Source organism: Ostrea edulis, chromosome 5, assembly GCF_947568905.1.
Source record: "Ostrea edulis chromosome 5, xbOstEdul1.1, whole genome shotgun sequence".
In the NCBI taxonomy this organism is placed as follows: domain Eukaryota; kingdom Metazoa; phylum Mollusca; class Bivalvia; order Ostreida; family Ostreidae; genus Ostrea; species Ostrea edulis.
The window spans coordinates 71,079,304-71,106,968 of NC_079168.1; the positions used below are offsets into that span (position 1 = coordinate 71,079,304).

The window sequence follows — 27,665 nt, forward strand, 5'->3', positions numbered from 1 at the left end:
CAACATTGAATTTGAAAATTTTATCAATCGTGTGGTCAGGTGTTCGACCTAAATGAAATATAAAAAAGACTTAATTTTGTAAATACTACATCCAACAGTAAATTACAAACAAATACACCAGGATAAGTACATATATATTATTTCTCTTCTACATCCTTATCTTTTTATGAAAATGTATTGTAACGCGTTCATTTGGGAGAAAAAAATCACGTAGTTGAGTTCGATTTTGACATTAAAAAGGAAAATTGGAATAAAACACAAACATACAATAAATCAGAAACATACATGTGCATACAAAGGAATGTCATTGAATATAACACTCTTATCTTTTTCTCATAAAAAAGTAGATTAAAGCGGCTATTTAGAAAAATAAAAAACATCGAGACCAGGACCGGCTTTTAGCATTGTTTTTATTTCTCGGTCCCACCGGTCCCGGAGTGTTCACATATTATTTTACAAAAGAAGAAAATAATGTGATCAATTTACTATCAGAATGCAGGCATGAGATGTCATACCTAAGTTATTGAGAAATGGGGCTCAAATATCCTGATATATTCTATTTTTATTGAATAAAAGTATACGGGACCGGGACCGAAGACCGGGTTTTAGTCACGGGACCGAGACCGAAGACCGGGACCGAGACCGGGTTTTAGTCAGTACCGTCATCCACTCACTAATGCGACTAAAAAGTCTCTGTGGACCCCTAAACGTCTGATTCTGATCGCCAACTCTAAAATTCTGGCTGTAATTTTTCTTGTTTACGCTCCACATTTTATTTAGTTGAAGTAAACCAGATGCTGCTGTTAATGAATATGACAATTTACAACATTAGGACTGGGCAATTACACATCGTGACATGTGCTAATCACGACCTTTATCTTCTGTTTCAAACATGACGCATATTTTGATTTCTGACGTTTTTCATTGCAATTACATTTGTAGATAAACGGATAACTTTTAAGATATGTATTGAACTATTCTACAACATTTCTTAACTATAATATTTCTTTTAAAAGTGGTTTCATTACTCAACTTTCAAATACACATACATGATTGGAAACAAATGCATAAGAAGCATCCATGATCCAAAATGTCATTATAAATAAAATTCATTTTTGTACACTGGTTACTTCCAAGCATAAACTGGTGATATCCAGTGGATCATATTAAAGTTTTCATTGATGTAACATATGAAAAGATTCCAATTTGGATGTGGGCTAATTGTTTTCAAAATGGGCATCTATAATTTTTGATTGGGGGGAGGGGGGGGCTCAAAATTTCAGCGATTTTTCATCCCTGCACACGTGACATGCAAAAAATCACTATCAATTCAAAAGTTACGATTAAGGTTAAAGTTTTTGTGAACATACCAAAAACTATAGATCTATAAACCCGAATCACGGCAGCATACAAAATACCATCAAAATATGTTTATTGTTTTTTACTGTTACATAACGAACTAACATTGTGTACACTGGATTCTCGATTTATCATACAATGCCAAACATGATAATTCATGGCAATTCTTCTCTTTTTTTTTAACTGATGGTTTAGAAGATCTATTAAAGTAAATACAAGAAAAAATTTTTTTAAACACATCCCTACTTCTTCGTCTTGGCCTCCTTTCTTCTTTTTGTTCTTTTTCTTATTGGTCTGCGCATTGTTCGATTTCTGTGCAGCCTGGTCTTTCTTATTGTCATCTTCTCCTTCCACTTTTAAGAGAGCAAATCTGGAGGCTACAACTTTTGCCATTATCAGATTTTACTTTTGAAATATTGCTATATTGCGAATCACGTTGTTTGTCAATTTTCTTGAAATACGAATTTCGATCCCGAGCCTATTTGAGTCTACTTTAGATGTTAGATCCGCTCGCATATACTCCGATAACTCGTATCATAATGCGATGTATGCTAGTATGCGAGCAGATCTAACATCTAATTTTAATTAGATTGTACTGGAATATAACCAGTTCTGCGAACGATAGGTTTATCACGGTTTATCACAGATGATATAATGATACCTCACATATTCTTGATGGCGGTGAAGACTCTCTCACAGAAACTTTGAAAACTTTGGGGGGAAATTCAGAAATGTCTGGACTTCATATTAATTATGAAAAAAACTCATGTACCAGTAAGATAGTTAGGTTTAAAAAAAAAAGTAAAGTAAGGAAACTTTGCTGCCCAGGCTTAGGTGGGGTACTACCAGATTTACTTTGTTAGAAATACATATTTGATGTGGAATTGGAAAAGATACCACAATTGAATAATATTATGAAACAAAATTCTATGATCAAACAATGGGAGAAAAGGTTTTAAACTCCCGTTGGGAAAATTACAGTTATCAAAACATTATTAATTCATATTTTCATGTCAATCCTAAACCCATCTGAATGCTACCTTAAGGAATTAGAAAAGATATATTTCTTGTTAATATGGAATAATTCAACAGAGGGTAAAAATTTAGGTCATTGTTAAAAATATGAAGATGGGGGATTGAAAATGGTAACCTAATGGAATTCATAGCGTCTATGAAATTATTCTTGATAAGATATATCATGTTTTCAAATAGAGGGATTGAACATTTCATTCTAAAGTTGGACTTTACAAATTGATAAACTGCGGAATTGATTATATTACATTGAAATTCTTAAAAATATTGAAAAATAAATTTTGGATAGATGTATTCAAAGCATGGCTTATATTAATTAAGTAACCTCAGTAACAAATATGATGTTGCTGCTGATGCACCGTTATTTTATAAACCAAACATTCATATTGGCGGAAAACCATTTTATATAAAAATTCATAAAAAAGAATGACCTGATAACACGTGTTGTAGTGCTTTATTGTGTTACAGTTGATTTGAATGTTGTGAAAAAGAACTAGATATATATCATATTTGCATGTATGTATCATTTATTATTTTCTAAAGTATTATATATAAACTGTTCACGGTGGTTGGTATATGCGTTAACTTATTTAAGTTCAGCAATTACAGGAGTGGCTTCAAATGAAATTCCAAAAATAAATTGTTATATTAAAATTATTTGTTTGTATATCGCAGTATTTTAGCCTTGAAGGCATCTACGGCCCTCAATCAATTATTTTGCTTGGGTTGCTGGACTATCGGGATGGGTTTCTTTTTTCACGACTATCAAGTGCTCAAAATTATAATTATTTAAAGCCATTGAATGCCGATTCTAAATGGTTCTAATTTGGAAATTCATGTATAAAAGTACCTGAATTGTTTTATCATTGTAATATATATATATATATATATATATATATATATATATATATATATATATATATATATATATATAATAACACTACAAATATGATATATTACACATTATAGCGTTTTCTGTACATCAAAGACTGTAAATATAAGCTGAACGTATAAATTGGGCGGTGTGTCAAGGGAAATTCGTTAATAGAAAAATAATACAACCTGAATTTGACATAGACAGTGTGGTTTTACAACCAATAGTAGTAAGGAATTCTGTTCTGATATTTTCAAGTATGCAGTACAATGTAGTAAAACGTGACTCTCATTTCCTACACAATCTAAAGAACACAGAGTACATATTCTGTCTTCTAATGCTTCCCCCTTGTATTTCCCCGTTTCTATTATATATGTGTATATTAAGTATACCACATCTTTAATAATTGTGCATGTAGAGATCTTCTAATATTTTGGAAATTTCGAAAACAAATGTCTCCTTTCACCCAATGCTTTATAACTACTTACATTGTACAGCCATTATATTAATATTGATAATGAACAAATCTATCATTTAATTTTGGTTTATCCATAATACTCATACCAGTTTTCATCAGGTCATTCCGATATCAGTTGATGTAGTATAAGTTTAAAATAACAAATGCTACCATATTATTGATTAATGATATTTTTAAATATCATTTGACAAATGTATGTTTGTGAAAGAATTCAATATGAAAACAAATATCATCAAAAGAAGTTTTGTGACAATAAAATAACACATCAGGACATTACTCAATAACGCTCTACGTACGTGTCATCAGGTCATTCCGATATCAGGACATTACACCCTTGGTGTATTTCAAACCTAAAATAATGAAAAATAACCAACAAATATTAAAAATATTAGCTAAATATCTTAAGATATATACCAACTCAAAAACATAATTAATTTGGATGCATAAAACATCGTAAAAATGTATCATTTTTGTAGAAATGTCTCATCAGGACATTACACCAAATATCAGGACATTACACCCCTCGGGTTTAAAAATGATGAATTATTATGCATTAAAATGCACATATTCTTTAAAAATTAGTATTTTATCAAAGGAAAACGTATATTTAATTAGATCGAATCTTAAAATATCATATTTTTAAAATATGCTTTAGTGTAGATAAAATTATTACCCATTAGGTCAATCAGGTCATTACACGTATCAGGTCATTACACCGACCCATATATTAGACAGAGTTTCATAACGAGTGAACTCTCGGTATTAAAAAAAAATTCCTCAGTTGCACATTATATTATATATGAAAACACAATACATTTCATGTTTTAAACACAGTTATCCCGAGAATCTCACGAATTTCGTGTAATGCAGATGATATAAATTTTTATATTGTCTTCATTGCACGAAGAGATAATTTGAAGTTTTTTCCGCAATCTGACCCAAAATATTGACCCTGGATTTGATATCATGGTATAATAAACGTACCCCCAACCCATCCCATTTTAAATAACATAAAATACCTATTTTAAAATATCTATTTTAACGCAGTTTTTTCCTTCTTCCTCTTCTTCTTCTTAACCCCAAAAACATTCAATGAAGACGTCTACAAACATCAGATTTATCTTTCTAGTGATACTATATAGTATACAAAAATTGAGTCTTTTTAGATTTTGATGAAAATATAGTGGATACTAAATTTTTTCCGCGTTTCAAAGTACATGTATAGCGGGAAAATATTGTATAAACGGTCGGTTTTTAGTCATGTGATGTTTGTTATTCGTGGACTGATGATTTTCAGCCAATGAAAATGCTTGCGATGCATAGTGTTCGATTGTGTGTCTCAGGCGGTCATTCTCTAGCCGCCTTTCGAGCTGTGAACTCAAGTTTTTCTTATTTTCAATATAATGAAAATGTGCTGAAATGGGATTTGCAGTAATACATGTAAAGGATGCCCAGTTTTCAGAGTTTTTTGGTCCCAAAAGTCAAGGGGTTTCATCTCTGTTTCCACCCTGGGCTTCGTACATGTATATTACATAACCCTTTTTGCCATAGAATATTCGAGAATAATTATGTGAAGATGAATCTTGCACAATTTATAGACACTGTTATGTTTGATGAATATGCATTCTAAGTGGATGTCAAATATTAATAAATAGTCGGCGTCTAATAACTACGGTGGGCTGTCGGCATTTAATAAAATATTTCGCTATAATTTTGAGACACTGCGGTTGTTTTATCGGTATATCTATGAGAAGGTCTGTCGTTTGAGGGCACCAAAATTAATCAGTTCTTCATTACCTTTGACACTAAGTAATTTAATCAGTTTGAAAACAATAAAATTTCTTAACAATCTCTCTCTCTCTCTCTCTCTCTCTCTCTCTCTCTCTCTCTCTCTCTCTCTCTCATCCCATTACTAACACTTCATTAGAATATAACACAAATTGAATACTCACGTGCGCCGTCTTGTTTTCAAGCTTCGTTCACAAAGCGACACATCCATAACTACTAAACTAGACATCTGACTCGTCATTTGAAATGATAGGAACAGTTTTATATCACTCTATCAGCTCAGGTCACCCAATCATTCTCTGTTATTCAAAATCATTTTCAGAAATACATGTTATACATTAAAAAAAAACCCGCATAGACGTCTTTTCTATCATGCCCGAAAACATTTGAAAAGACATGACACACAGTCTTGAAACATGAACGAAGATATCTTAATTGTGTAGGAAAAAAATAATCATACTTGAAAACTACTCACAGTGGACCCTCACATGGCTGTTGAATACAGGTAAACTTTCCCCAGTAAACCCATCCAATACATATATATTATTACTACAGTAACTTGATCCGAAGAGTCGGACCACGTCGAGTTGACAGGCGCGGATCATCAGATCACACGATACGCGACGCTGTGAAATCCACAGTATCAACAAACGATACATCGATGGGTATATAATAAAAAATTGTACCAATCAAGATAAATCCTGTTGATCTTGATTAATGGATGAAAAATACAGAAGTGTTACGATAACATACTAAGACATAGCATAGAAGGGTTTATTCGATTTGGTCCTTCGCTTCGATCGGGCACTAGGCCTATATCAAATTTCTTGGTATATGTACTCGAGAAAAGTGTCATAAAACAATATTGAATGAAGGCAAATTAAGCACATGTATATTAATGTGAAACTCACACAGAACTGGGGTTATAAAAATTGTTTATCTATATAGTCACAGAAGATCAGTGTACAAGTTAAGAATTTCTTCTCACAGGTTAAAAATCGGAATGGGTAAGGTTACCAACATTCCTAGAAAGGACCAATTATATGCACTAAATGCAAATGTAAGTGGTCTATACTAGAGATTACAGCGTTCGCCCCGCATGCGAAAGGCCGGGGTTCGAATCCCGGCCGCGACAGACATAAGTCGTCATTTAAAGACCCAACTTTAAGTTAACGCCCCCAAATGTTACCTGTGTCGCGATCAATGATAAGCCGCTGGTCAATCAAACTTTTAACAATAGAGCTTAGGTTGATTGACATTTGCAGAGACCGTGGTCTACAGCTACCTGCGAAAGATATTTTGATAACAATCATGGCTAATGATGACCGGCAGTCTTCAGATCTCGAGGAAAGCCCCAGTATACCTGAGTTTTGATAGCATTGACTCGCACCTAGAATATTTTAATTTCTAACGTCCCCTATACCATGCAATTTATCATCGTATTTTCTCTCTCCATCTTTATACATGTATTATAGATTAAACAATCAGAAATCAAACAATAATAATAATAAAAAAACACCAAACAAACATAAGTTATTGGAATATTTTCTATTAATGATTTATTGTGGCTTTTATATTTATAAAAACATGAATAATTCTTTATTGGCGCAGCACATCAACATGTATAATGGTTATATTGCCCATGCGTAAAACTGTTACAGTAGTTTAAAAAATGCTTCTGTTTGAGATACCACATGGATTATAAATTACACAATCAGAAATCAAACAACAGTAAAAAAGCATAAATAAGTTATTGAGATATTTCTATTTATAATTTATCACGGTTTTATATTTATAAAGATAAAGAGGGAGAGAGTTATTGAGCTATTTATAATTTATCACGGTTTTATGTCTATAAAGAGAGAGAGAGAGAGAGAAATGTGTAAAACTGTAGCAATAATATAGATGAAATAATATGGCATGGCAATAGTGTTGCATACGTATGACAATAATTACTCATTTAGTCCATGATTGAGAGTAAGGGGGAGAGAGAGAAAGGGGGGGGGGGCGGTAGACTAGCTATGTGTCAGCTTCTGTTTGGGATACCGTCGTTACACAAACACTACGTCCACAGAAACCCTGAAGAGAGAGAGAGAGGAGGGGGTGTAGACTTCGTGTCAGCTTCTGTTTGGGATGCCATCGTTACACAAACACTACGTCCACAGAAACCCGAGAGAGAGAGAGAGAGAGAGGGGGGGGGGAGGGGGGGAAGACTTCGTGTCAGCTTCTGTTTGGGATACCACCATTACGCAAACACTACAGCTACAGAAACCCTACAGACGGCCCATATTGAGGGGTATATTGACCATTCTTCATTTGGTTGTACATGTACACAGATCTACTTGGATTTATTCATTCTCTCGAAACATGGATATTTTACCTACTACACCCACGACACCGCGAACTCCCAGGACACCAGGAAGTACCTGGAAACGCTGGGTAATATTATATTTCGGAAATTATTTATATACGATATATAACAATTTAATTAGAAGTTTTAAAAATCAAAGGTTTAGAAATGGGCTAAACCTGTCATTTGCAATACATAAATATGACCAAGTTTGAAGGTTTACGGGAAATAGAAATGCGATGTAGGTAGAAATTTTAATTTTTTTTATTTTTTTTTGCACAAATCAAGACACTAAGCATAATTTGTAATAACCTGAGAAATTTCCTGTGTATATCATAAAAATATACACAACAACCGATCTCTTGGCCAGGTAAATTCCAGTTAAATAACATTGACCATGGATAAGCTCCGCCCACATTCAGTCATCCGTGGAGCAACCGTACGGTGTGTTTTTTGGGTCTTTAAAACAGGTACTGACAGTTGCTCGGCATCAGGTGTGAATGACAAGGGTCCTCGGAGATGACCTTGAAAACGGATGTTCCGTGTCACAGTAGGTGTGGCACGCTGTAGAACCCTCACTGCTTAAAGGCCGTAAGCGCCGAGCATAGGCCTAAATTTGAAGCCCTTCACCGATAATGGTGACGTCTCCATATGAGTGAAAAATTCTCTCTCTCTCTCTCTCTCTCTCTCTCTCGAGAGAGAGAGAGAGAGAGAGAGAGAGAGAGAGAGAGAGAGAGAAAGAGAGAGAGAAAGAGAGAGAGAGAGACATTGAACAAGATACAACCAATCAATGAAAATGAAATATATTTTTTGATAGCATGTAAAAATGAAATATGATAACGAAAGATAAGAAATATTTGAAAAATTTCAAAATCCTTGATCTTGTGGGATGATTTATTAATAATAACAATAAAGCAATATGTATGTATGTATGTATGATTGATTGTATCTTGCTTAACGTCTCGCTTGAGAATTTTTCACTCATATGGAGACGTCACCAAGAACGGTGAAGGGCTTCAAATTTAGGCCTATGTTTATGGAGCGCCAAATTAACATAAACTCAAATAATTGAAGATATCTTCAATTATTTGAAGATATCATCAATTCATTTGATGCGCGCAACAATTGAATTAAAGATCTCTTCAAATGATTAATGATATCTTCAATTCTGAATTATTGCGCGCATTAATTGAATTGATGATAGCATTAATTCTTCAGCTGAATTGATGCGCGCTTTAATTGAATTAATGATCTCTTCAAATATATTAATGATATCAACAATTGAATTGATGCGCGCTACAATTCAATTGAAGAGAGCAATAATTGATATAATGCGCGCATTAAATCAATTGATGAGAGCAATAATTGAATTGATGTGCGCATTAAATCAATTGAAGAGAGCAATAATTGATTTAATGCGCGTATTAATTCAATTATTGCTCTCTTCAATTGAATTAATAATATCTTTAATTCATTTGAAGAGAGCAATAATTCTTTTAGAAAGAGCAACTATATAATTAAAGATATCTTCAATTCAACATATCCACAATTGAATTAATGATCTCTTTAATTGAATTGTTGCTCTCTTTAAAAGAATGATGCACGCATTAATTCCTTATACAAAAGCATTGTAAATGATTTAAAGATATCTTCAACTGAATTAAAGAGATCATCAAATTATTTATACCGAGCTCTGAATTAATTATTGCGAGCAATATTTCTACGAAATTAATGCTCTCATCAAATGAATTGAATAGAGCAATAATTGAATTAATGCGCGCATCAAATCTATTATTGTTCTCATTAATTCAATTAATACGCGTATCAATTGAATTGAAGAGAGCAATAATTGAATTAATGCGCGCATTAAATCAATTATTGCTCTCATTAATTCATTTGATGCGCGCATTAATTCAATTGATGAGAGCAATAGTTGAATTGAAGCGCGCATTAATTCAATTGATGAGAGCAATAATTGATTTAATGCGAGCATTAATTCAATTAAAGAGAGCAATAATTGAATTGATGATTTCTTCAAATAATTGAAGATATCTTCAATTATTTGAGTTTATGTTAAATTGACGCTCCATATATGTTCGGCGCTTACAGCCATTGAGCAGTGATGGATCTTTAGCGTGCCACAACTACTGTGACACGGGGCATCCGTTTTTAATGTCATCTCCGAGGACCCGTGACACCTGATGCCGAGCGTATATATGTATGTATGTATGTATTGTTATTTATTAATATGTATATTCTATCCTTTGGCATCTCTTCTCTTCATTGTTGTAATCATGCAAGGTGAAGAGAACGAACAGTGATCAATTTCATGTTTGTCTAGTTTGTATTCTGAATTAGAAATAAAGTATTCTATTCTATACTTGGTAACTTCTTGTTCTGAGCTGTTGGAAATAGATTTCCATTTGTTGAAACAACGTCTAACATACCGGTATTCACCACTGTTTTGTCGAGTGACCATTCTGTCATGTGTGCATTATTTTCTCGAGAAATCGTATCTACAAAAAGGTTTTCCTTCCCTGGAATGTGCACAAAAAGGTTTTCCTTCCCTGGAATGTGCACAAAAAGGTTTTCCTTCCCTGGAATATCCACAGCCCTCATTGAAACCTAGTTTACTGAATGTACCACTGAATCCTCTCCCGGCCCATGTCAGGTAGCACAGCTCTACAGAGTGCGTCCCTCCATGTCTATGTACAATATCTCCATAATGTTGTCCGATCATACCAGGATGACTTTCCCATTTATCAAATGCAATGGTTCTGTGAGCAATGCTCACTAAGAATACCCCCCACTTACCCCAATCTCCCAAAGGGTGTTGTTAATAGGTATAAATTACCTCTTTCCTGAGTGTAAAAATATGGTATGCCTTTGTAGAAGAAAATGGAAGATACAGTCCGAACACAAATCCATGGTATAAACCTATAATTTTGACCTTGAGATCAAAGGTCAAGGTCATAAAGAGGTCATGAATGTACATGACACATAGTCTCATGGTGATACACCCATGTCTTATGGTATGACTATGTCAAAACCCTATAATCAATTTTGACCTTGAGGTCAAAGTTCAATGTCATATAGAGGTCATGAAAGTACCTGAGACATCGTATCATGGTGATACACTCATGTGTCAAATATGGTATGTCTATGTCAAAGAACAAAGAAGTCATGGCCCTGACACGAATCCGTTGTTAAAACCTTTAATTTTGACCTGGAGGTCAAGGTCATATGGAGGTCATGAAGGTACATGACACATCGTCTCATGGTGATACACTCATATGTCAAATATGGTATGCCTATGTCAAAGAACAAAGAAGTTATGGCCCGGACACGAATCCATTGTAAAAAAAAAAAACCCTTTAATTTTGACCTTGAGGTCAAGGGTCAAGGTCATATAGAGGTCATGAAGGTACTCGAAACATCGTCTCATGGTGATCTACCTGTATGCCAAATATGGTATGCCTAAGTCAAAGAACATAGAAGTTATGGTCCGGACACGAATTTGCACAGACAGACAGAGTGATTCCTATATACCCCCAGAACTTCGTTCGGGGGGTATAATTACACAGCATTTATTTTCAACAAATTTATGTTCCTTTTTTTGGTGTGTGGGGGGGGGGGGGGGGGGGTCATACCCCTGAAGTCTCTCAATCCTCCATATGAGTTCCCAACCGTGTTCTGACGCGTCTGGTATCAATGGCAGCTAATATGATGGGTCCTATAATGGAACTCCTTTGTGGAAAAAATCACTGATTTATCCACCATCTTAGATGTGAAATCAAAACTGGACGAATCATCATGATAATGAGTAAGAAGGTGAACATTAGGCCTCCATATAGCCAGCAGGTATAATTGTATTGGACGCATTTGTAATTTTCCCAGTGTAAAGATATAAATGCATGAAGCCATCTGACCTAACACATGTAGTTTGAGTATCACCACATTCTGGGTGTATTACTGTTCTAATAGTGTCTACACAATAACCATTATGCTCTGAAACCTGAACTCTGTAGGTATTGCAATGTCTTCTCTCAGATGGAAATGTGTTAATTTCCAGATATTCTATATGTTAATATGGAATAAGATTCGATTTCTTGAGATTTACAAACCCCAGGTCTTGAACTAGTTGTAACACATAATATCCCTGGTGACGAAAAGTTGTTTTGGCAGAATTGGTCATAGTGAGACTTTCATGAGTGAGGGTCCACGGCGCAGTATATGAAACTCTGAAAGGTCTAGGTACATGAACATTTGAATTGCCATCTTTTTTTTAACGCGCTGTAAGAGCCGACAATATTTTTCGGGGAAAAAAATCAAGAGCAGAACAAAATCCGAAAAGCATTACTCGGGGTTGTTAACTATTGTCCAGAAACCGAATCTCATCAGAAGAAAATTCTGTGTATCGGAGCATCATCTAAAACCTCTACACGGACACCAAGTGCAGAATCATTCGCAACGCCAACCTGTCGCTACCCGTTGAGGTCAACACCGGAGTCAGCCAAGGGTGCCTGCTATCCCCTCTAATCTTCTTATTGGTGATTGACTGTCTAATGAAAACCCGTATGGATCAGCCCAGAGGCATTCAATGGACTTTGATGAAAAAACTTGAAAGACCTGGATTTCGCGGACGATGCCCTGCTGTCGCACTCTCATGAACACATGCAAGACAAAACGGAGAGTCTGACCAACATAGCCAAAACCACAGGACTGGAGATCAATGTAGGTAAAACAAAGAGCTTGCGGGTTTATCCACTCAATATGTACCCATTAACATCAATGGACAGGCTTTGGAAGAAGTTGACCACTTCACCTACTTTGGCAGTGTTGTCAGCAAGACAGGAGGCCATGACGAGGACATCAAGGCCAGAATCAGCAAGGCCAGACATGCATTCCTCACCTTCAGACCAGTGTGGAGGAATGGCAACCCTAGTCTAGACACCATGCTTAGATTGTTCAGCGCCAATGTCAAGTCTGTGTTGATGCGCGGTTCGGAGACCTTGAGACACACAAAGAGTCTGAACAGCAAGTTACAAGTCTTCATCAACACCTGTCTTCACCACATCCTACACATCAGGTGACATGAGCCGGACGAAGCAAGACCCAATTACCAAGACCATCCAGAGCAGGAAATAGAGTTGGTTGGACACACCCTGCGCATAGGGCCAAACAACATCCCACGCCACGCCTTGGAACCTACAGGGAAAGTGAAAGAGGGGAAGACCAGTCACCACCTGGAGAACTCTACAGGCAGAGCTCAGGAACATCAACATGACCTGGGTGAAGCTAAGAAAACATCCCAAGACAGAAGATGGAGAACAGCAGTACAGGCCCTATGTTCCGAACGAAACGAAGAGGACTAAGTAAGTAAATGTGTATTGGAACATGAAAATAAGATCATTAGAAATGACGAAGCCCCCTTTCTTCATTGCTATCATAATGGAACCCTTTTGTTTCTTTGGCACTACAAAGATTGTGTTGTAATAGCCTTTGTCTTCTTGACCAGTAGGTACAGTTTCTATAACGTGTTTTTCTAATAAAACACATATTTCTTCTAAAAATAACAGACACATGAACACCATGCCTTAGTGTACGTGTTTCCTTTATATTTACACGTGGTTGACACTGGAATTCTAACGTTAACCCTTCCCTTAGGGTTTCTATTACCCATTGATCTTCTGTGATCATACGAGGTCCACTTACTGTGAAACATTAATCACCGAACCCCTTCCTGGGAAAATTTGGGTACCATCTGAACATTTATTTCCGTGAAGCTGGAAACCCCTGTGGACCCTCAAAAGCTCTCTCTTGTTTGCCTGTCCTCCACGAAAATTGTCCTTATATTGCTCTGAATTCAAAGAATTACTTATCCTATTAATGTCTGCTTTGGTCATCTTGGCAGGATTAGATAAGTATTAAAAAGAACCTCTTTCTACTCATGCATGGAGTTTAGGTTTTTCTTTTATCATTTCTCAAAACCCCTTGGTGTATTGTAAACATTCTGAGGGTTTTTTTAATCTTGAATGTTTTCTGCAAATGTTCGAATATTAAAAATATTGCCCATTGAACAATTGATCACCAATGATGGGCAGTTTAAGTAACCTCTTCTCTGTTGTTTTGCTAATGAAAGGTGAAGATAACGAACAGTGATCAATCTCATAATACCATATGAAATGGTCCTGAACAATGTTGTTGCTGAGATGTCAATACGGCGAAAGTCATTGTCAACGCCTTGCAGAAAAAAGAAACATAACTTGTGACCGTCCAAAACCAGCTTTCTGCCCTGCCACTGACCTTTCCTAGATATTGTCGAAATTTGGAGGATTACAAAAAGCGTCATAGTCATCTTTCTTTATCATTAACACTTTGTCGCCCCTGCTACAAACTGACATGTTCTTTGAATGTCCAGAAAAAGTGAAGATAACGAACAGTGATCAATATCATAATTTCTATAAAGAATTGAATACAAAATAGTGAGTAGGGCAAATACGGACCCCTGGATACACCAGAATAAGCGCCCCCTGTTGACCGGCCACATCAGCCGTGAGTCTTATAGATAGACTAACCCGTAGTCAAATTTGTTAAACGGGACTGTTGGAGTAGCTTCTCACTCAACTGCCTTGATCATATCAAGAAGAGTGCCATCGTCACTAGCCAAGGGTTTGTAGAGAAGCAGAGCGGATTGTGAACCCTTAGCAGATTTAGCGAAATTTTCGTAGCTTTGAGTGGCGCCCTCTAGCGGATGGAGAAAACAACCCTGTTTGGATTACATCATGCTTATCCAATGAAAATGTATGTTTCAGCTACTGTTTAAAGGTTTAGAAATGGCTGCGCTCAGAGAGTAACGCAATGTGGTATGCAAAGCATTCAAAATATTAATAATAAATTTAACTATCTCTTAATAAGAAATCAGTGAGAATATTATTTAGAAAATAAACATGTGGTGAACCCATGAAATACATGTAGTTGTTGAGTCTACGTCTAAAAATAACCCCGCGCGTGTAAGGTGAATTCCAAAATGAGGAAAATAGCTCTGACGCAACTGTCTAAATCTGGAATAGATAGAACATAAAACAACGAATTACAAAAGATGTTTGGTATTAAACTTATGGCACGGTACTGTAGTAAATAAAATGCACTTCTTTGCGCAGATACGAGTCTGAACTGCGCGCGTGGTATCATTGGTTTGAATATGTATTTGATACACGGCCTAGTGACAGTTGTAGGTATTTAAATTCCTTTGTTTTGCATGTGATCTAACGTAACACGTTCTCAGATTGAGCAGTGGACTTTCCCTGCTTCCAATCATATGCTGAAAGTTGAGGCTTCGAAAATTGTACTAAATCTGCCTAGGGTTTATAGAGAAATGGAGTGGATTGTAAAACCTTGGCTAGCGAAGATGGAAGAGTACCGTCAATAAGCCTTTTAACAAGATACTTATTTTTGCCTCTCTTGTCTCCTTGCAATGTAGAAGAAATAAATGATCTTTGATTTTCTAATTCATCTTTGGTCAAGAACTTATGTCATCTTAAAAACAAAAGCATTCCACTGCAGCGGATCGGAGGAATCTGGTGCATCATTTAGCACTTCATCTGGTGGATCTGCACAACTATACCTACACGATCATCACAATCCTTGTCAGGTGCATGGATAGACATCATCTACACTATACCTACACGATCATCACAATCCTTGTCAGGTGCATGGATAGACATCATCTACACTATACCTACACGATCATCACAATCCTTGTCAGGTGCATGGATAGACATCATCTACACTATACCTACACGATCATCACAATCCTTGTCAGGTGCATGGATAGACATCATCTACACTATACCTACACGATCATCACAATCCTTGTCAGGTGCATGGATAGACATCATCTACACTATACCTACACGATCATCACAATCCTTGTCAGGTGCATGGATAGACATCATCTACACTATACCTACACGATCATCACAATCCTTGTCAGGTGCATGGATAGACATCATCTGCACTATACCTACACGGTCATCACAATCCTTGTCAGGTGCATAGATAGACATCATCTACACTACACCTACACGGTCATCACAATCCTTGTCAGGTGCATGGATAGACATCATCTACACTACACCTACACGGTCATCACAATCCTTGTCAGGTGCATGGATAGACATCATCTACACTATACCTACACGGTCATCACAATCCTTGTCAGGTGCATAGATAGACATCATCTACACTACACCTACACGGTCATCACAATCCTTGTCAGGTGCATGGATAGACATCATCTACACTACACCTACACGGTCATCACAATCCTTGTCAGGTGCATGGATAGACATCATCTACACTATACCTACACGGTCATCACAATCCTTGTTAGGTGCATTGATAGACATCATCTACACTACACCTACACGGTCATCACAATCCTTGTCAGGTGCATGGATAGACATCATCTACACTACACCTACACGACCATCACAATCCTTGTCAGGTGCATGGATAGACATCATCTACACTATACCTACACGGTCATCACAATCCTTGTCGGGTGCATGGATAGACATCATCTACACTATACCTACACGGTCATCACAATCCTTGTCAGGTGCATGGATAGACATCATCTACACTATACCTACACGGTCATCACAATCCTTGTCAGGTGCATGGATAGACATCATCTACACTATACCTACACGGTCATCACAATCCTTGTCAGGTGCATGGATAGACATCATCTACACTATACCTACACGATCATCACAATCCTTGTCAGGTGCATGGATAGACATCATCTACACTATACCTACACGGTCATCACAATCCTTGTCAGGTGCATGGATAGACATCATCTACACTATACCTACACGGTCATCACAATCCTTGTCAGGTGCATGGATAGACATCATCTACACTATACCTACACGGTCATCACAATCCTTGTCAGGTGCATGGATAGACACCATCTGCACTTGACGCAATAGTTGACATCTGTTCATCATATAGTATAAACTTGTCAAAGTGAGGTCGACCCAAGACTGCTGGGTTAGAAACAAAAGGTTAATTATTTCCAGCTATCCTTTAATCTGGGACTTCCGTCTTAATAACTGTTCAAATTGTTCTTTAACTTACCGTTGAATCAAAGCCCATAGACCATCGTTTTTGTGAGGGTCGTTCGACTTGTTGTTGGGGACTGCCGCCGCCACAGACGGACTTGTGCCCTGCTTCCCTACCATTCCACCTCCACAGACAGATTGTAGTCACCTCCACATACAGATTGCAGTCACCTCCACAGACAGATTGTAGTCACCTCCACAGACAGATTGTAGTCACCTCCACAGACAGATTGTAGTCACCTCCACAGATTGTAGTCACCTCCACAGATTGTAGTCGCCTCCACAGACAGATTGTAGTCACCTCCACAGACAGATTGTGGTATAGAATTATATTTCAGAGTTTTGTATGAAAGGTGAAGATCACGAACAGTGTTCAATCTCATAATTCCTATAAGCAATACAAAACAGATAGTTGGGCAAACACGGACCTCTGGACACACCAGAGGTGGGATCAGGTGCATAGGAGGAGTAAGTATCCCCTTTCGACCGGTATATATTAATTGTGTCCAGTGGTCCGTGTTTGCCCAACTCTTTTTTTTTTTTTTGTATTGCTTATAGGAGTTATGAGATTGATTATTGTTCGTTATCTTCACCTTTCACCTAACGTTATCTTCAATTAATTTCGAGATATACCGGTTGCGGTAGTTAAGTGGTAGAGCATTCGCTTCATAACCGGGAGGGCGTGAGTTCAAACCCCCCTTGTGCCACGGCCGTGTCAAACTTAAAGACCCAACTTTAAGTTAACGCCCCCAAATTTTACCTGTGTCGCGATCAATGATAAGCCGCTGGTCAATCAAACTTTTAACAATAGAGCTTAGATTGATTGACGTTTGCAGAGACCTTGGTCTACAGCTACCTGAGAAAGATGTTTTGATAACAATCATGGCTAATGATGACCGGCAGTCTTCAGATCTCGAAGAAAGCCCCAGTATACCTGAGTTTTGATAGCATTGACTCGCACCTAGAATATTTTAATTTCTAACGTCCGCTATACAATGCAATTTATCATTGTATTTTCTCTCTCCATCTTTATACATGTATTATAGATTAAACAATCAGAAATCAAACAATAATAATAATAATAAAAAAAACCAAACAAACATAAGTTATCGGAATATTTTCTATTAATGATTTATTGTGGCTTTATATTTATAAAAACATGAACAATTCTTTATTGGCGCAGCACATCAACATGTATAATGGTTATATTGCCCATGCGTAAAACTGTTACAGTAGTTTAAAAAATGCTTCTGTTTGAGATACCACATGGATTATAAATTACACAATCAGAAATCAAACAACAGTAAAAAAGCATAAATAAGTTATTGAGATATTTCTATTTATAATTTATCACGGCTTTATATTGAGCAACAACTGATCTCTTGGCCAGGTAAATTCCAGGTAAATAACATTGACCATGGATAAGAGCCGCCCACATTCAGTCATCCGTGGAGCAACCGTACGGTGTTTTTTTGGGGTCTTTAAGACATTAACATACATGTAGGTACATGTAGTAATGGCTCCTTCGCCAAACGCTCGGCATCTAGACGTGAGATTCATGGGTCTTTTGGAAATGACCTTATAAACGGGGGCCTTGGCACGATAAAGAACCCTCACTGCTACGGCCCTGAGCACTAAGCATTGGTCTAAATTTGTGGTACTTCACCTACAGCTGGTGACGTCTCAATATAAGTGAAAAATTCTCGATGGGACGTGAAACAAACAAACATCATTTCGATATATGATCAATCTTTTGAAGATGGGTACAAATATTTGAAGACAGGTACAGATATTCGAATATATTTTAATTTGGCGTTCCATACATACCACCATCTGCATTTCCATTTATACCATACAAATATCCAATCGCAACCGGTGAGCTCGGAAAGGCGCTTCGACAATCGTAACAACTCGGCCATTTCCGTAAGCGACAAGGCCCGAGAATGTGCGATTGACCTATGCCATATATATTTCCATGATGAATATTATATGCAATGAGAGAGGGCGACATCTGTCCTGCAGTTTCTGCATACAATGCCACCTACACATCACAATTGACGTGGACAGGGTTTTATTAGTATTTTTTAAATCTTCCCTTGCTAAGGGTAATGTACAATCCGTTATTTCCTGAAAAGAGAAAAGATGGGAACCCCTGGCTAGCTAAGATAGTAATCTTAAGGCCAGGCGTTGACAAAGTCATCCCCAGAAGTGCCGAAATATACAGTCCGGCACCATCCAAACCGGCGACTCCGATAGCTTCAGTCTCACGACCGCCAGTTGCTCTGTGTCCCCTAAGGAGGCAAAAGGCAGAGGATTCCATGCTCTCTCGTTGCCCTGCCCGGCCCAGTATGTAAAAAGCGTACTCGACACTCCGCTCTAGGTTTACCGGTGGGCAACCGACAACGCTGTCACGTGGTTGATATTTCACGACGATTTCATAATCATTCGTCTACACACTGTATTCAGAATTTTCTATTACTTGTGGATGTACATATCAATTTGTATATTACATATAAGTCGGTTATGAAATTAAAAAAGCCAACTGTTTTGTTCATGAATTAGTTTATTAAAAATTTGCGTACCACACAGTCAAGTAAGACAATGTTTCTCGAACAGTTGCTAGCGGCACACATTCTCTCGCCAAATCTGAATCAGTGGTAGTGTCAGCACGTCAATTTCAGTGTAAGCAATCGATGGTATGATACATATTGCACATCCTCAGTAAGCATTATTTTAAAAATACTTATTTCACATGTCGCAGGGCAATATGCATGATATGTGACAAACCCAAGCAGTCCTTCATACTCAGTTGGAAATGTTATAAACTTGTCACTTTGTCAAATTCACACCGGGGCCATTCCTATAAGATGCCGGAGTTCCTCGAAGATAAAGAAGGTGATGATTGTGTGCGGTCCAATCCGCATCCAGTTAGGGATAAAACCTTTGTATAGTCCAAGAGGGCCCTCCGATTTCACAATTTTAAAGAAGCAATCAAACGCATTCTTGTAAACTTTCCCATGATGAGCTAAATAGAAAAATATAATCTTATAAATACATGTACATGCTTAATTAATGCAGTTCTGAAGATTAACAATTTTCAAAGCAATATAAATTTATATCAGTAGATCCTGATTGGAGTCATTGCGTAATATTTACATTTTTGTCTTTGATATCTTTACAAATTGTAATAATTGCTATTTCCTCATAAATGCGATGCAGATGTAAACACAATATGCGTATGAATCTTGACAAATAGTGTACGTCTAATTTAACGAATTCCGACATGCAGAAATGAAAGTAGAATGTAAATATAAACTTAACAAGGTGTGATTGTGAAACACAAATGCCCCCGATAATGGTCAATTCCAAAGATGGCCAAGGTCACGAGGACAAATATCTTCGTACCATTAGAAAGATCTTGTCATAAGAAATGCTCAAGTGCAATATGAATGTTTACCATTTAGAAGTTATGACCAATGTCAGTTTTTTTAAAAGTAGGTCAAATGTCAAGGTCAAAATGTTTAGTACCCATGGAAAGGTCTTGTCACAAGGAATACTCATGTGAAATATCAAAGCTCTAGCACTTACTGTTCAAAAGTTATTAGCAGGGTTAAATTTTCAGACAGGATGACAGAATGACATACAGGACAAAAACAATATGCCCCCCCCCCCCTTCCCCGATCTTCGATCTCGGAGGCATAAAATTACATGAGTTTATGAACTGCAACGCTTCACGCCAGCATACTTTTCAGTTAGCGCTTCATGATGTACATGTATGGCGGTGCAAAGCGTCGCAGTCTTTACATTACTGTATTTTCAAAAATGAAATTCATTTTTTAATTTAAATAATACCTTCCGATTTTTGGTTCATGATACGTGTTTTGATTACGTCGACTGGTGATGTAGTTAAAGCTGTCATGAAGCCTGCTACCATTGAGGATATCACGTGAAGAAGTGGTCCTTCTGTCATAAGTTCCGCATTCAAAATGGTGTGTTTCGCATGGTCATAACTTGGAATCTGTTCGACGAAAACGAAGGAGGTCACGATACAGCAAATGAAAAAAAGAGTATGGATACTGCAGAGCATTCAGTTGCATATACTGGGTCTACAGATATTCAGCATCAGAGGATTGTTGTATGACTGGCATTCTATTCTACCAACTTTCTTTACAGTATAAAAATTGCGTCATGTTGTAAATATACTTACTTGCGTGGCGGTCAAAATAGCTGCCCTTTTCACAGTGGGTCCTACTCCTATGTATAAACCTCGGAGTCCTTGAATACGAACGATCTCTCTAAAAGCTGACAACGTGCTTTTGTATCGAGGTATCTCGCCGTCAAAGAGCTTCCCCTGAGCCTGCATCCTAACTTTAACCAGGTCTGTTGGGGTGGCTATAGCGCTGCCTATAGTACCTGTAAGAAGACATTCATTTAAACATATCAGCAGACATTCAATGAACACTGGTCAGTGACACTGTTTCAGCCTATTTTTACCAATGGAATGATGAATTCCACACAAATGCTTGGAATAATAATTTAAAGAGTTTCAATAACTGCGTGTCTTTGGAAATTAGCATACAGTTACATACACTAAAACAGGTTACAGCGAACATGCTTATAATGAATTCACGCTTACAGCGAAGTGATTTTCATTCTCTGTATAAAACCTACTATAAACTCAATGGATATAGTGAATTGGGTTTATAACGAATCAAAAATGTTCGTCCCAGCGCTTCCCTATAAGCCTGTTTTGTTTACTCTATATCTATGTCTGAATGTAAATGAAGTGATATAGTAATATTTCAGCACACTCAATTCCAAGATAAACAAATTCTGAAGGGTAGAAACAATACTATGAAAAAAGTTTGAATATGCAGACTTTAATTACGAACTGTATTTCAAGAGATGTTATAGAGAGAACGTTTGGTTCACATTTAAACCGTCTCTGTCTGCCGAAACCGACCTGAAATGGCACCAGCACATATCTTTTTCCACAGAGGGGTGTGGGCGGGGTCGGTGGCGCCAAAGTAGACCTTCAGTGGCTCATAAGCGCCCAATCGGATTGTACTGTAGGAACCTTCCCGCATCAATGACGGCAAAAGACTATATAAAATACAGCACGGGAAAATGTTAACAACTGCTCCATCAGTGAAAACGTTAGTTCCAACATTGTATTCATATACAAGCGTGGCTGTGTGATATATTCTATGCTTGCAAACATTTGTGTAGGAATTGCGTAACATATTTCAACTTTTTGTTCTTCAAGAAAAAGACATATACCCCTGAATACATTAATTAGGTTGGGACACATGTTCCAGTCATAATTCTGGTTAGCTGCAGATCTGTAGCTCTCGGGAAAAATATTGGGACACACCTTATCTGTCACAATATTTTTTCAGAGAGCTACATTTCTGCAGCTAAACTCTGGCTTTTGTATGAAAGTTCACAAGAATATTCCTTTTTCAAAAGATTAAAAATACAGGCCTATATATTATCGAGTTGTATAACTTAACAGAACTTAATTAAGGACCCTCTACAAAGTCATAAATCACTTTTTAGACAACCAAAGCAATACATGTATATCCTTTAAAGTTATGTGTAAAGTATTTTTTTTTATCAGAGGGCACCAGCCTCACAAAAACTAATCAGAAATAAGTTTTTGGACAATCAGAGCATTATATCCTGTTATGTATGAAGTATTTTTGGACAATCAGAGCATTATATCCTGTTATGTATGAATCAGAGCATTATATCCTGTTATGTATGAAGTATTTTGGACAATCAGAGCATTATATCCTGTTATGTATGAAGTATCAGAGCATTATATCCTGTTATGTATGAAGTATCAGAGCATTATATCCTGTTATGTATGAAGTATCAGAGCATTATATCCTGTTATGTATGAAGTATCAGAGCATTATATCCTGTTATGTATGAAGTACCAGAGCATTATATCCTGTTATGTATGAAGTATTAGAGCATTATATCCTGTTATGTATGAAGTATTAGAGCATTATATCCTGTTATGTATGAAGTATCAGAGCATTATATTCTGTTATGTATGAAGTATCAGAGCATTATATTCTGTTATGTATGAATCAGAGCATTATATCCTGTTATGTATGAATCAGAGCATTATATCCTGTTATGTATGAATCAGAGCATTATATCCTGTTATGTATGAATCAGAGCATTATATCCTGTTATGTATGAATCAGAGCATTATATCCTGTTATGTATGAATCAGAGCATTATATCCTGTTATGTATGAAATATCAGAGCATTATATTCTGTTATGTATGAAGTATCAGAGCATTATATTCTGTTATGTATGAAGTATCAGAGCATTATATTCTGTTATGTATGAAGTATCAGAGCATTATATCCTGTTATGTATGAATCAGAGCATTATATCCTGTTATGTATGAAGTATCAGAGCATTATATCCTGTTATGTATGAAGTATAGCATTATATCCTGTTATGTATGAAGTATAGCATTATATCCTGTTATGTATGAATCAGAGCATTATATCCTGTTATGTATGAACAATCAGAGCATTATATCCTGTTATGTATGAAGTATCAGAGCATTATATCGTGTTATGTATGAAGTATTTCCTGTTATGTATGAAGTATTTCCTGTTATGTATGAAGTATTTTCGTCAAAAGGCACCAGCTTCGTTTTGCCAATACAAAATTCCTTAAATACCCCACCGTTAAGCCTGAAAACTGTAGGCTATTGTTCAGTCTTATAAACCATTATTATGAAATAATAATATTATGATCCGTGATATGACATTTTTAAAAACGGTCTCTATGCGAGATTTGTGTATTCCATTGAAATAGATAAACTCTGAAGTTACATATTTTATCAAAAATACGTCCGAAATACCCAAGGAATTGAACATTTAAAAGTACAAGAAGGGGGTGCCGGAAGTCCTGTCCACATGCACCTGTGTTTAAAATGTGTATTTTAATTACCCTTTATAAAGGCCTCCCACTCCTTCGTCCCTCACGATCCGTGCCCCTCCTTTGATGAATCCGTCATAGTAACGGTTTTTAATGGCATCCAATCCCTTATGTCGGCACAACTCATTCTCTAACTGCATCCGGATTTTGATGACATCAATCGGATTGGTCACTAAAATCATACACACACATAATGAGAAAAGGAGGTAGATATTATTGATAGTAAAGATAATTTAAGATAATGTTGTTTATAATTCGAGATTCCTCTGACCTCTGACTGTCACTTAAGATTACCCCCCCCCCCCCCCCCCCCATATACCAAGGAATGACACCTAGTCAATGCATGGGAATGCATGTTCATAGAATATGCATGACATGCAAAGTTCATATTCAATCCCTATAAAACCGATAGTCACAATGAACCTTCTGGATGGTCAGAAATTCTACTAATCGCCCTGTTCCTTGGGTAGATAGAGTCAAACGTATGTAGAAGTACTATGTAGAGAAGTTTTGTGAATGGTATATCTGTCCATCACTGAATATAATTGCAAGACCCCACTACATAGATGCATCATGTACCATGGCAACATATACACAATAAAAAATAAAATGAATAACTTTTATAGAGAGGTAATCATTAAAAGTTTCGGGGTAAGATTTTGTCATATGATTACTGGATTTTATTGCAGACTTGTCACGTCAGCAGCATTGCGGAACCGGAAGTCTGTATGTTGAAGACATGTCTTAGTACATCCTATACCGGATCCATACTGACGTACTTATAAATGGTATGGATTCTTCCCGACTTTGAACCAGTATGACTTGACTTTGTCTCCACTTAGTTCGCTTTGTTCACTCTTTACAATGAAAGTATGTATATTTGTACACAATTACTGAATTAGTTTGCTTCACTCTTTACAATGACAGTATGTATATTTGTACACAATTACTGAATTAGTTTGCTTCACTCTTTACAATGACAGTATGTATATTTGTACACAATTACTGAATTAGTTTGCTTCACTTACAATGACAGTATGTATATTTGTACACACATGACCTTACAATGTCAAGACTACGTCTAAGACGCCTATGTCCTTACATGTACGAGTTATATCTATGACTTAATTTACAGTCACACCTCTATAAACACAGCACACATGTAATCAAACCAACCTGATGCTCCGCACATATTCGACATTCCGGCCAGCAGAAATCGCCATGACTGTTCGTGTTCTAGGCCCATATTCAACTCACGGACGTAAACAACCCGGTGTCTTCACGCATTGATGCCTTTTGCCACGACCTTTGAAGCAGTCAGATTTTAAATTCCCAGTGTATAATGCTTTGCAGGCAATAGTAGTTCATATATATACACACACACATCCGCATGTTTATGTATAAAAGTCATCGATATGTGTAGCCTAGGTCACGCAAACCGTTTGACTTCCCACTCAAGATATGTGTGACTGTTCACGCGGCAATCCGCTGCATGTTGATGAATAAAGCATTAAACACGTGATCAGTAGTTTCCATGGTAATATGATACTATAATTTTGGACAATAACATGGTTAAGCCGGATTTAATATTACTATATCAACCTGTCTCCTCACTTTGTTTTTGAATTGTACCAAATTCCATTCTGTGTACATGTACCATCATATTGATTAATAAACCGATCAAATGAAAATACGGAGCCCCTGGAGGGGCCATTTTATGTTACTCTTACGACTCGAAAACTTTTTTAAGCATATATACGACGAAAAAAGGAACAAAATCTAGTGTTGTTACTTTATAATCTAAGTCAATAGTCTGGCATCAAGCTATCTTAAATTGTTATTTGATTGATAAATGCTATCCATTCATGGACTCGTATGGCTTAGTTAATTCTGATATATGTACATACATGCAATATCATAAAACCGAAAATTTGTTCTTGTACGTAATATTTCTAATCATATTATCTTTGTTAATATTCGTGTGCATGCTACGCGTATATTTGAACCTGCAATTGTTTAATAGAAAAAGAACAGTCATTTCCTACTGTCTGATAAAAATGAAAGAAAATTCTATGATTTTTATGTAATTAATTACGGCATACCAGCAAATATTGATTAATGATTTGTTATAATTATTCTAATTACATATATCACAGTGAAACCAACAAAGCTGTGCTGTATTCTAGTGGTCGTCAATGTGCTTATTAATCAGATCGAAAACCCTTTAAATAAATAAAGTACATCTATCACTGGTATTAAACTGATGATAGTAACGATCGTTACTATCATCCCAAGATGGCGGAAGGAAATTCTGGAAAGACCACGTTTACTTATTATATCTATTTGTATTGTTTATTTGCGAATGATATGTAGGTAAGAAATATCATACACTACATATGTAGCAACAATTACGATCAGGTGTTATTTTATCTTTTATAAGGCTTATATGAACAGAAAATTCGTCGTTGAAAAAACAGCGAGGATGATAGTAAAGAAAGTTCTTACGTTACTATCATCATTCATTTCCGTTACTATCATCCTCCCTGTTTTTTTCAACTACGGATTTTCTGTTCATATGAGCCGTATAAAAGATAAAATAACACCTGGTCGTAATTGTTGCTAGTGTATGATATTTCTTACCTACATATCATTCGCAACTAAACAACACAAATAGATATGTAATAAGTAAACGTGGTCTTTCCGGAATTTCCTTCCGCCATCTTGGGATGATAGTAACGATCAGTTTAATACCAGTGATGTATGTTCAAGACAAAACCTGAAAGTGAAGTTATATGCTAGTCTCTGAATAAAGTAGATATTACACCGCGAGTAAAATTGATAAATTAATTTGAAATGATGTGAATGATACACCTTACAAACTTAAAAATACAACATTTTTCAACCGAACTTCGTATGACCAAAACCTCTGAAGTGTTACGATGTAAATGGTCGGGGCGCTCTGTTACCCGTGAAAGAGGTCAACGAGCTATCAGCTACCAACGCATTGAATATGACAGTATAAATTTTGCATCGTACCAGATTTCGTCTTTTTATCTTTGCTTTGATTCTCACATGTTTACTTCTTACAACTTTACTACATGTATTTCCAATCAAATTCATACTAAACATGCCACACACAGTCATATACATGTATACTAATATATCAATGTGTACATAATATTGTATATACATCCATGTGCTTTATTGTATGGAGAAAGCTAAAATATGCAATTCATAAACCTCTTCCTAATTATTTTCTTATTCAATAAAAATACTGCTTTAAAATTCAAACTGATGAACAAAACTACTGCTTAAATCAAACTAATGAACAAAAACTACTGCTTAAATCAAACGTATGAACAAAATACTATTGTATTATACCAAGCTAATGAACCGTTAAAATCAAACTTAGGCGTGTTCAGTTACAAGGCAGTCTCTTTACACATGTCCATACACACAATATATGCAATCAAACCCACCTAAAGTTCCGCAAATATTGGACACTCCAGCCAAGAGAAATCGCCATGATTGTTCATTTTCCAGTCCCATACTTATCATAGTAAGCTACCTAGTAGCGTCACGCCTTGATGCATTTTCTTTGTCAATACCCTTTGAGCCTTAAGTTCAGTGGATACACGCATAATGTTAAAAAAAAAAAAAAAATTTCATGTCTTCGGTTT

At 36.4% G+C, this 27,665-nt stretch overlaps 2 protein-coding genes across 2 annotated transcripts in view; both read right to left on the bottom strand.

The window, feature by feature from the left end:
- The window catches only part of LOC125652913 (G kinase-anchoring protein 1-like), a 24,493-nt gene extending 22,647 nt beyond the window's left edge, over positions 1 to 1,846 (bottom strand). Inside the window, exon 1 of the mRNA XM_048882392.2 lies at positions 1,606 to 1,846. Coding sequence (XP_048738349.1) covers positions 1,606 to 1,752 — 147 coding nt within the window. The 5' untranslated portion in view covers positions 1,753 to 1,846. The remainder of the gene's footprint in view (positions 1 to 1,605) is intronic.
- A 17,714-nt stretch (positions 1,847 to 19,560) lies between these two features.
- LOC125652914 (mitochondrial substrate carrier family protein ucpB-like) lies at positions 19,561 to 25,495 on the bottom strand. The gene is made up of 6 exons (XM_048882393.2): positions 25,162 to 25,495; positions 23,998 to 24,157; positions 21,979 to 22,118; positions 21,223 to 21,428; positions 20,868 to 21,033; positions 19,561 to 20,040 (listed from the first exon to the last, which is right to left on the bottom strand). Exons 1-6 carry the CDS (start codon positions 25,229 to 25,231, stop codon positions 19,859 to 19,861), a joined length of 924 nt encoding a protein of 307 aa, XP_048738350.1. The 5' UTR covers positions 25,232 to 25,495; the 3' UTR covers positions 19,561 to 19,858.
- Between the last annotated feature and the right edge of the window lie 2,170 nt (positions 25,496 to 27,665).